This window comes from Microchirus variegatus, assembly GCF_963457635.1.
Source record: "Microchirus variegatus genome assembly, chromosome: 1".
NCBI classification, from domain to species: domain Eukaryota; kingdom Metazoa; phylum Chordata; class Actinopteri; order Pleuronectiformes; family Soleidae; genus Microchirus; species Microchirus variegatus.
The window spans coordinates 40,276,132-40,287,246 of record NC_139802.1 but is presented as its reverse complement, the minus strand read 5'-3'; the positions used below and the strand labels follow the sequence as shown (position 1 = coordinate 40,287,246).

Genomic DNA, 11,115 nt, shown 5'->3' with positions numbered 1-11,115 from the left:
TCAGGTCTCGTCCTCCATATTGCATGTTAAGGAAAAAAGCGTCCTATGTCTTTTTTTCTTTTTTTTTTTTTAAAGAAAAACAACAACAGCCTTGCATTTAGACAAAACTGCTTAAACATAATGGAAGAAGGGCTTCATGTAAAACATTTTTGAAAGAAAGTAAAAAAAAAAAAAAAAGCGAGTAGAAACTCGAAATAATTACCGGCACTTTTTAAAAAACTTTTTAATTTATTTTTTGTATAATTATTATTATTTATTTATTTATTTGTATTATTATACTGTCATTATTATTTCCTCTGTGGGGCGCAGTTGCACCCTGCGTCACGCGTCACGCCGCCCACGTGACGTAGGACGTACTCATGACGTCGGGATTTCCATTCCGCCATGTTGGTTACGTGACGACGTGATTAGCTTCCAGGCTAAGAAATAGTGAAAGAAAGACACCGATATCATGGGAAAGACGCCTTGACCACGTCTATACTCATCACTGGAAGTACGAGAATTTAATATATATACATTTTTAAGTGAAGTGACTCTGGAGGGGGTGTACTGACCTTGACGTCTGCCGGAGTTGGTAATTTCGGGTGTGACAGCGTAACATGGCTATTGCTAACCCAAAGCTCTTTCGCTTATGTGCTCAACGTTAGCATACACAGCCGAGAGCTATACGCCTCACACATTACCTCGAGCGTTGACATTGCCTGTCTTTTAAACATGCAGCAACGAGGAGCTCCGGAATACTTCTACTCCCTGTGAACTGGTAACTGTTAGGGAAGTTAGCCACAACTACGAAGCTATATAGCGGTGTCACAGCTCTCAGTTGCAGTCTCGTTGTTTTGGTTTGTCATTTTAGCATTTTAGTTTCGTGACGTACATTACGTTTCGTCTCGTTGACTTGGAATGACAAGGCGTTATGTTTGTCCGTCTCTCCCACAGGTGAGCCTGTTATTTTAGGTGGCAGTAAAGTGTCGTGGGACCATGTTGGGACATCTGTTTAGGCTCCATGGCCTGCTGGTGGCCTCCCACCCATGGGAGGTAATAGTGGGCACCCTCGCATTCACCGTCTGCCTGGTGTCTATGAACAGCCTGGCAACTAGCAGCCAGATGTGCGCCTGGAACGAGTGCCCCAAAGTTGAAGAGGTGAGTTTTGACATTTCATCACTGACTCTCACTGTCCTGTAACTTATAACTTGATAAAATTGTTGTATATCTGCTCCTGGTCTCTTTCTTCTGTCTGTACCTCATCTCCCTCTTGTCCTTTATCTCCCCCCTATCTGTTCCCCACCTCGATATGAACAATATATCTATATATGTTTAAATGGGATGTGGATTTCGACCATATTGCATACAGTGGGGCAAAAAAGTATTTAGTCATCCACCGATTGTGCAAGTTCTCCCACTTAAAATGATGACAGAGGTCTGTAATGTTATAAGGAGTTAAAACAGGTGCCATTAATACAGGTAACGAGTGGAGGACAGAAGAGCTTCTTCAAGAAGAAGTTACAGGTCTGGCTGCTTATTTGTAGGTGACCAAATACTTATTTTCCACCATAATTTACAAATACATTCTTTAAAAATCCTACAATGTGATTTCCAGGATATTTTTTTTTTCCACATTCTGTCTCTCTACCAATGAAGAAAATGCCAGACCTCTGTCATCATTTTCAGTGGGAGAACTTGCCCACTTGTCATACAGTTTACACTGTATTATTTGAACAGCTGAGGATTTATTCATGAACCCAGTGAAGAAACTTGTGTTTATTATTTATACACTTCACTTTCCAACTGTTCACTGAACTAGCCGGTTTCAGTAAAACTACTTGTTACGGGTCATATTTGGCTTTGACTGAACGTTTCATTTCACAGCTCTCACTCTGCGGAAACAATATTATATCGATTATATATTGATATTCATCCTTAATATATCGGGATATGAGTTTTGGTCCATATCGCCCAGCCCTAGTCTATGTACAGTACCTTGAGATAATGCATGTTATGATTTGATGCTATACAAATAAAATTGAATTGATTCAAATTGTTTTTTCAGAAAATCCACAGCAGTGACATCATCATCCTAACAATCACTCGCTGCATGGCCATCGTTTACATATATTTCCAGTTCAAGAATCTCAGACAACTGGGTTCCAAATACATTCTGGGTCAGTATAATGAGCTGCTGCGTGTTGAACATTGTTCTATAAAATAACATGATGTCCATAAAAGAGTGTTTTTTTTGTTCCCCTTTCTTACAGGTATCGCAGGGTTATTTACGGTATTTTCCAGCTTTGTTTTCAGTACAGTTGTCATCCACTTCTTCGGTAAAGAGCTGACCGGCCTAAAGTGAGTTTTGCATATGCACATGTGATTTTTTTTTTCGAATCATACTCAAAACGAATATATTATTATTGCCTGTTTTAGGGCTGCGGTAGTTGAGATTTACCATTATAAAAATAGTTGTTAGTTGCAGCCTTAGACGTGAAGAAGAAAACATTGTAGACTAGCCAGGGTTTTAGTCAAATTTCCGCTGCAGAATTTATGAACAATGTTTACCTATTCGACTGAATGTGTAGCCTTGCCTTTTACAATGCATAAACAACAGGGCCTGTATGTATGTTGTTAAACCACTTTTTTACCTCTCACTGTATGTAAATTTGTCCAGGCTTTAATTCTGTTTACAAAAACTAAAACTTGACCTTTAAACTAGTTTGACTATTTAGCAGTCCATGAAAGTTTATTTCTTGATGCAAGAGATCAATCGATACACTAAAAATACAGCTGTAAAATGTAATAGGATTTAATGGTAGGAATAGGAAGAAATCATGGTAAGCATTGTTAAAATTATGGCCCTGAATTGTGAACGTATTGGTGTTGTATGTATGCATCCCAGACCACCTCCACTGGCTCGGAGACATGACTAGATTTTAGGCTGTACATCTATTTGTATTATCTCTATATAATTTATAACTTGTCAGGTGCCACCTCACATACGTTTGCCTCCACATCAATGTAGACGGGGCTAATTTTCTCATATTCATTTTTCGTTTTTCCTTCAGTGAAGCCCTGCCATTCTTCCTGCTGCTCATTGACCTATCCAAAGCCTGTGCATTGGCCAAATTTGCCCTCAGCTCAAACTCTCAGGTAATGTCACACACCCTAGATTTTCAGAGCAAAGATCTATGAACTCTTGTTGGGGGGGAAAAAAAGTGATTGAGTCACTGACTACTGCTGTGGTTCTGTGTCTTGTATACAGGAGGAGGTAAGGGAGAATATTTCCCAGGGCATGGCCATCCTGGGACCCACCTTCACCCTGGACGCTGTGGTTGAGTGTCTGGTCATTGGGATTGGCACCATGTCAGGTAACACAATCACAGCCATGTTCTCTTTATCAAATCAGTCATTGATGAAAAACTCACTAATTCACGGTTCTCCATTTTTATCCAGGTGTGCCTCAGTTGGAGATCATGTGCTGTTTTGGCTGTATGTCTGTCTTGGCCAATTACTTGGTCTTCATGACCTTCTTCCCTGCATGTGTCTCATTAGTCCTTGAGGTAGGAATGATGGGTGACTTTCAGTTGAGTCTGGTGTGAATTTAAAGAAGGGCGGCACAGTTTTGGTAATTTGAGAATCAGTAAGGTCTTGCTTCGTTTTGAAATTGTATAGTGTAAATGCCATAATATGCAGCACTTTTTTCCTACAAAGTATTTGTACTTCGAATTGACACTCACTAACTAGTCATTAACTGTTGAACCAACACAATACAAATGTTCTTTTCTTGTGTGTAATTACACCTGACAACACACTTTTGTATGTTTTTGTGCACAGCTTTCCAGGGAAAGCCGCGAGGGTCGTCCAATCTGGCAGCTAAGCCAGTTTGCCCATGTCCTTGCTGAAGAGGAGGACAAAAAGCCAAACCCTGTTACTCAAAGGGTTAAAATCATCATGGTGAGAAACAATTCAGCAGCACTGAATGTACACACCCTTAGCACAATTTGTGAAGTACTAATATTTGGCAGTTCTGTAGTGTCAAAATCATCATGATAACCGAAAAACACCCAGTTAATATAACCTTAAATGTTAATATCTACACAAGTTTAAGTAGCCGCTCAGGGAAAGTTTCCACACCTGTATGTTGTTTTGAATGATTTCTCAGTTACTGGCTCACATACTGATACCGAGTACTGTCAAAGACACCTAAGAGAAAAGGTAGTTGACTGAAATAGGGGGCTCCATCTATATAGCACAACTATTAAAAAATAAATACATAAATAAAGCTGTTACTGATGCGATATATGGCAATATGCAGTATTGAGAACTAAGGATATGCAAACGTTTGATCAGAGAATATCTCAGAAAAGGTCTTCATTGCCTTGTTTCATTCAATGATTTTGCTATTCTGACTCCTTATCCCTTACTAAGAAATGTGTTCTGACTATGGCATTTCATCATCTCTTCCTCAGTCACTGGGCCTAGCCTTGGTTCATGCTCATACCCGTCTAGCATCTGAAAATCCAGGTCACAATCGAACAGTGGAGGGGCCCATTACCAAGAGGCTGGAGGCTGATGGTTCTACATGGCCTCTGAAGCTCAACAGGTACCGAATTGAAGGAAGGTTGATTATTATGTGTATATGTATGGCGTATTGACTACTAATATACGACTTCTCTCTATGCCTAATGTCAGTATCGACTTGGAGCAGGTCATAACCCTCAGCCTTGCCCTGCTTCTCGCCGTCAAGTACGTCTTCTTTGAGCAAACGGAGACAGAGTCTTCCCTGTCCCTCAAGAGTCCCATAATCGGCTCCCCTCACTCCCAGAAGCCCTGGGGAGTCGGGGAATGCTGCAGGAGGGACCTCCCAGTGCAGAAACTTCAGAAGACCACAAATGTTATCTCGGCAACCAACCCAACTGTTTCGGAAGCCGTCTCAGAGTCTAAACCCTCCCCTGAGGCTGGCACGGACATCGGAGTCAAGGGTGAGACTTATAATTGCAACCATTAGCTTTAATCAATTAGGACAGCATGCTTTGGTTGTCATTTCAGTTCTCATGCTAAAAGAATAATTAAAAAATTCCCTGTGTTACTGACTTCTGCACCATATCATAAAGCATGTGATTCCCAGTAAAACGAAAATAGACATTTTATGATCTGTTACTTATTAAATTGGCAAAGTGTTGTAAGAGGTTGTAATATGTCACACACACACGCTGCAGCAGTTGATTGAGATTACTGTCGCACTATGTCCTGGTTGTCATCTTCTTAAACTGCGAGAAACAAATGTTTGGCTTTTGTTGTAAATGCTTGTTTCTATCTGCTTCAGCACCTGAGGTAAAATAAAAAACAAGTAAAACTTGTTTACAAAGGCCTCTGGAGTTAGAATTCCATTTTTTAAACACTACTTGTGCTTTGGAGGCCATTATATATGTCATGTTATTGTAATCGGGACTGCAGTCTGCAACTAATTATTATTTTTTTTATATTAGATTAATCTGTAGATGGCTGTCTCAATTGATTTGTTTCTTGAAATCCCTTAAGGGTAACAAAAAAAACGAATTTAAACCTTAATAAATTATCAAAGTAGTTTTGGTGAATCTTAATGGGTTAATATTGTCTCCAACTATGTCTTTCATCATTAACAGCAGAAGTAACTCCAGCTCCAGCAGCCTCGGTTGGAAATGGCACTCCATGTTTTGCAGAGTCTGTTGCTCTCACACCTTCCGTTCCTCTAAGCGACTCCAGTGCAGAGCGGCGGACAGTGGAGGAATGTATGACCATCCTCATGGATCCCCAGGCAAGCTGCCATTGCAGTTACAAATCCTAAATGGACACAAAGCGAATGACCTCTGTCTGTCGCTGAAGGTTGAATTCATTGCTGTTTTTTGATTCTTGATGCTTTCCAGAGAGGTGCTCGTTTCCTCAGCAACGCAGAGGTGATAAACCTGGTAACCTCACGCACCATCCCAAGCTATAAAGTGGATGTTTTATTGGAGACTCCAGAGAGGGGCGTGGCTATCAGGAGGGAAATGTTGTCCCCAAAGCTGCCCGTTTCCTCCGCCTTGGCCCGTCTGCCTTACCAGGACTACGACTATTCTAAGGTTTGGCAAGACGTGTACTTATAAAATAAAATTGACTGCTAGTGAAGTCACTTTTGGACAGAGGCAATGTTTCTGTGTCCATGTTGCACTTGTATTCTGCTTATATTTATGTTCTTGGCCTGTAGGTGTTGGGTACTTGCTGCGAGAATGTCATCGGGTACATGCCGGTGCCAGTAGGAGTGGCCGGTCCTCTTCTGTTGGATGAGAAGCAGTTCCACATTCCGTTGGCGACCACAGAAGGCTGCCTGGTCGCCAGCACGAACAGGGGATGCAGAGCAATTTCTGTGAGTGAGGGAGATTTCGCGTTCGCTGTGCTTTCCCCGATTGTGTATGTGTACGTTGTGCTGACTCTTAACATCCTTCCTGTCCAGCTGAGCGGGGGCTGCCACAGCAGAATCCTAGCTGATGGCATGACCCGAGGTCCTGTGGTGAGGCTGCCCTCAGCGTGCCGGGCTGCGGAGGTCAAAGTCTGGCTGGAGACCTTGGATGGGTTCAGTGCAATCAAAGAGGTCTTTGACCAGACCAGCAGGTCAGAGGAAACGCTGTGATGTGACTTGTAACAAAAACAGGATGAATACTCGCATCTATGAAATGATACGTTCGGATGCTCACATCTTACTTGCATGGATGTTTTACTCGTGCTAGGTTTGCTCGTCTGGAGAAGCTGATGGTGAGCGTAGCTGGGAGGAACCTGTACCTTCGCTTGCAGTCTCAGACGGGGGACGCCATGGGCATGAACATGCTTTCAAAGGTATGATCCGCTCTTATTCAGTGGTCACTTATGCTGTGTTTCCATCATGGTACGGGCCGTGTTGGTACAGTACGCAAGGGTTTTGAATGGTAAAGCACTGGGTCAGGCTTGTGTTTAGCCTGAGAACAGTATCTTAACTCGGTGGGTGGGGGTGTCTGTGACAACACGGTAGTCAACAACAATTGAGGACATCCAGCAGCTCTTTTTGATGGATGTCTAGGCTGTATAATTTGAGATTACAGGATTTAAAGGGTCAAGTTTGCAGTTTCCCACCAATTTTCAAACGGATATATGAATTTTGGATACGTTTTTTTTGTATTTTTAAATAGTCAACAGTGCTGTCTTTTTTATCAGGGAACTGAACAGGCGTTGCTTCGACTCAAGCAGCAGTTTCCAGACACGGAGCTGCTGTCAGTCAGCGGCAACTTCTGCACCGACAAAAAGTCTGCTGCCATAAACTGGATTCTGGGCCGCGGCAAGGCTGCTGTCTGTGAGGCCACCATCCCTGCAAAGGTGGTACGAGAGGTAAAAGCACTTTATATTCTTTATGTTCTTTATATTGTAACTGTGGAGTTTATTTTTGCTGCTGATAAAAATCACACATTTCACACCAATAAGCTGTTTTACTTTGTCTGATTGTGCAGGTGCTGAAGAGCAGTGCAGCTGCTCTGGTGGAGCTGAACATCAATAAGAACCTGGTGGGCTCGGCCATTGCTGGAAGTATAGGAGGCTTTAATGCACACGCAGCCAACATTGTAGCAGCCATTTACATCGCCTGTGGACAGGTAAACTTCACATTCGCACATCATTTAAAAGAGTCATATTATACCATATTTCTCCAAGGTAAACTAGTTCCCTGGTGTCCTAATGAACATGTCTGTGACATGCTTTGGTCAAAATACGGATGAAGCACCACAGCAGTTCAATCACCCTGCCAAAACAGCCCTGTTCAGAACACTCAGATTAGTAGTATCTCTTTAGGTCCACCTTAAAAAAAAAAGTAAAACGAAACTTAATGGACAGGAAATGACATCAGCCACAGAGGCTACTGGGAGCTAACAGCAGTTAGCATTTGGAAAAGTGATAATTTGCAGGCTCTAGCAGGCACATTGCCGTCATATATAACATGTATCCACTGGACAGATAAATCCTCTGAGGCTGGAAGTTTGTGTAGAACTCTGTGCTGCACTGTGGTGCCAAGAATAGAACTTTTCCCCTTTAAATCTATATGGATGAATGTGCAGTTCCACAGGGCAAAACCTATACTGGATATGTTTCCATGATGCAGTACCCGAGAAGTTATGCAACATAACGTACTGTAAAAAGGAACCAGGCCTCTATCTTTACAGTTTTATCTTCGTTCTCACACTTAAAAGACTAATGTGACTATTTCAGGATCCCGCTCAGACAGTGGGGAGCTCGAACTGCATCACTCAGATGGAGCCTGCTGGTCCACATAGAGAAGATCTGTACATCAGCTGCACCATGCCCTCCATAGAGCTGGGTACAGTGGGCGGAGGCACCAACCTGCCACCACAGCAGGCCTGTCTACAGGTAACCTGTCAGTCATACTTATGTAAGATTTGTGGGTTAAAATCAGTTAGGGGTGTAGCGGTTCTGATCCGTAGAGCGGCATTTTAAAAGTCAGATGTTTGGAGTTTAACATTTAGAAATATCACACAAGAATTCACCAAATATGGATTAAAGCATCGACATTTTTAATGCATCTATTTCTGACCGGCCGACTCCACGTCCTCATGAAAAGTCCTGGAATTTGACCCATGGATTCGTCTAAAGCAGGGATTCTCACTCCTGGTCCTGGGAAGCCACTGTCCTGCATGTTACCCTGCTCCCCAGGACCAGGAGTGAGAAACCCTGGTCTAAAGCCTTCGCAGTAACGAGACGCTGAGCGATGTATTATTCTAATCTGTCTTTTAGATGCTCGGTGTCCAAGGTAGCAGTCCAGACCAGCCGTGTGAGAATGCCCGTCGACTGGCCCGTATAGTTTGTGGCACCGTCCTGGCAGGAGAGCTCTCTCTGATGGCGGCTCTAGCTGCTGGACACCTAGTCAAGAGTCACATGACCCACAACAGGTCAGCAAGCATTTCACACGCAGACATTTGCTGTAAATGTTATGTGTTTTCTATGCAAGTGCTGATGTGCTCTGTTTTTTTGTTTTCCTTTTCGTCCTAGATCTAGAACAAACTTGTCGGAATCATCTCAAAACGGAGACGTGAAACAGTGAAGCGGCGTCCGTCCCTCGGAGTGAGTTAGTGAATGTCGTGGATACAGGTGCAGGGCGTCGCTGTGACCGCTGACGGACGGGGGTCACTTGATGACGCGCTGCAGCTACTACCTGTGGAAGACGGATAACCAGACCAATTTCTTGTTGACAGACACTCAGTACGTTTACATGTACAGTTGGGATAACTGTCCGTGCCCCAGTGTAAAAGCACTGAAGGGGAATTCATTGGTTGGATGAGGTGTGTCCACCAAATTAGATGTAGGTGTACAATTTCAGTGGGAGGTAAGGTTTTACTCAGAATTCAACTGTCATGTAAACGTACTGACCGTGTGTTGACTTCGTGTCTCCCCTGCTGATTGCAGAGGAGCCGGCAAGTCGTTATTATTTATTTACTTGTGCCATACGTCTGCAACATTTTAAATCGCCTTGCGTGTTTTAACACTAATGTTTCAGAAAACGGGGGAATCGTGACAAAAGTTTCGATTAGCCTATGCTACGTCCACATTACTACAGTGCCGCACATGGACATTTGGACACGCCAAAAATAATATTGCTCTTTATCTTTGGAGTCAGCTTTCGCTGTGGCTGCGTCTGTCCGTAAAAACTAGGAACAGACATTTCAAGCAAAATGCTAAATTATCTGGAAAGTATTTGTATCGCAGGTGTTGACCTAAGAGGAGCAGCTTCAAGATGCATTCAATGACCCTGGTAAGTTTTAATAATTTTTTGGGGTCCGCAGTGTGTTGAGCTTAGGAGCAGCTTCAAGATGCATTCAATGACCCTGGTAAATTTTAATACTTTCCAGGGTCCACAGTGTGTTGACCTAGGAGGACGAGCTTCAAAATGCATTCAATGACCCTGGTAAATTTTAATACTTTTTTGGGGTCCGCAGTGTGTTGAGCTTAGGAGCAGCTTCAAGATGCATTCATTGAACCCTGTAAATTTTCATTGGAGAAAAAAAAGACATGCTCTTTATTATTCTTTATTATTATTACTTTTTTTTAAATATGATCATGAATAGTTGCTGGAACTCAAATAATAAAATATTCATGCCCATCATGGCTGTAACATGGTGCAAGTAGACACCTCTGCCTAAAGTACACATGAAAGCCCCGGAAACCAAACTATTTTAATTTTAAAGAGATAATACACCTTTACTAACATACTTACAGGTAGTAAATTCAGTTTCTACCAACACACTGTCCTGAATGTCACACACCTGAGCTTACCCTCCCCCCCCTTATCGTTCCACATTAATGGAATGCTCTGAATCTAAGCATCTAACCCGGTTCCTGTTTACACTGTTGTGGTCACATGATGTACGTTTTTAGGTTTCTTAGTTTGGAACATGGGTCGCCTCGTCTTAAAAAGCAAATGTAGTCGTATGGACGTAGCCTCAGTCTTTGACGGGTACTCGGCTAAAGCCTCTGAAGAGTCGTAAAGTCGGGAGCTTTTAAAATTCCGCCTGAATGTATGTGTTACTGTCTCAGTGTTCATCACTTCTTGCACAATCCTTCTTGAATAACGCTGCAGCCGTGAACTGAAGGACTCTTCTCTTAGAGGCTGGTTGCTTCTTTCTTTCTTCCCCCCCCCCCCGCTAAGGATCATGGGAAAACTAAAGCCATATGAATTAATATATTGAACTTTTACATCTGAGGTGAATGTGAATGAGCGTGGGTGTAAAAGGTCAGAACAGGAAGTGCAGATTCTTCTGCAGCGAAGCTCTGAAGTGGCCTTATCTCACAGCGGTGTCTCAGACGTTGAGCCTTAGCATGTGCTAGTTAGAATAATCAATTTGAAAATGTTTGTGTCAAAATATTGTACAGTGTTTTATTTAAGACATAAACGAAATATTTCCTTGAAATTGAATTGAAGTCTCTTTTTTGTATCTCTGTGTACAACACAACAATATCTATAAAGCAAGTTGTGTCTGTCTGTATGTGTGTCTGTGACAGGCGTATCTCGCTGACCGTTAGTCAGATCGTCCTAAGACTTTGGATATGGGTTGAGCATGGCCCGATGGTGTGCGT

General features: G+C 42.5%; 1 protein-coding gene across 4 annotated transcripts; it reads left to right on the top strand.

The window, feature by feature from the left end:
- The first annotated feature begins 404 nt into the window (after window positions 1–404).
- On the top strand, window positions 405–10,936 carry LOC310933408 (3-hydroxy-3-methylglutaryl-coenzyme A reductase-like). 4 transcript variants are annotated; one of them, XM_083896893.1, is made up of 20 exons: window positions 405–493; window positions 937–1,140; window positions 2,048–2,159; window positions 2,253–2,340; window positions 3,054–3,138; window positions 3,251–3,356; window positions 3,442–3,548; window positions 3,823–3,942; window positions 4,458–4,591; window positions 4,681–4,970; window positions 5,637–5,785; window positions 5,895–6,089; window positions 6,215–6,373; window positions 6,461–6,618; window positions 6,735–6,840; window positions 7,195–7,365; window positions 7,485–7,625; window positions 8,236–8,394; window positions 8,779–8,933; window positions 9,034–10,936. In XM_083896893.1, exons 2-20 carry the CDS (start codon window positions 979–981, stop codon window positions 9,083–9,085), a joined length of 2,649 nt encoding a protein of 882 aa, XP_083753019.1. In that variant the 5' UTR covers window positions 405–493; window positions 937–978; the 3' UTR covers window positions 9,086–10,936. The 4 variants fall into 4 exon arrangements, with proteins under 4 accessions (XP_083753019.1, XP_083753016.1, XP_083753017.1 ...); XM_083896890.1 differs by having other exon boundaries at window positions 5,634–5,785; XM_083896891.1 differs by having other exon boundaries at window positions 467–574; window positions 5,634–5,785.
- The last annotated feature ends 179 nt before the right edge of the window (window positions 10,937–11,115 follow it).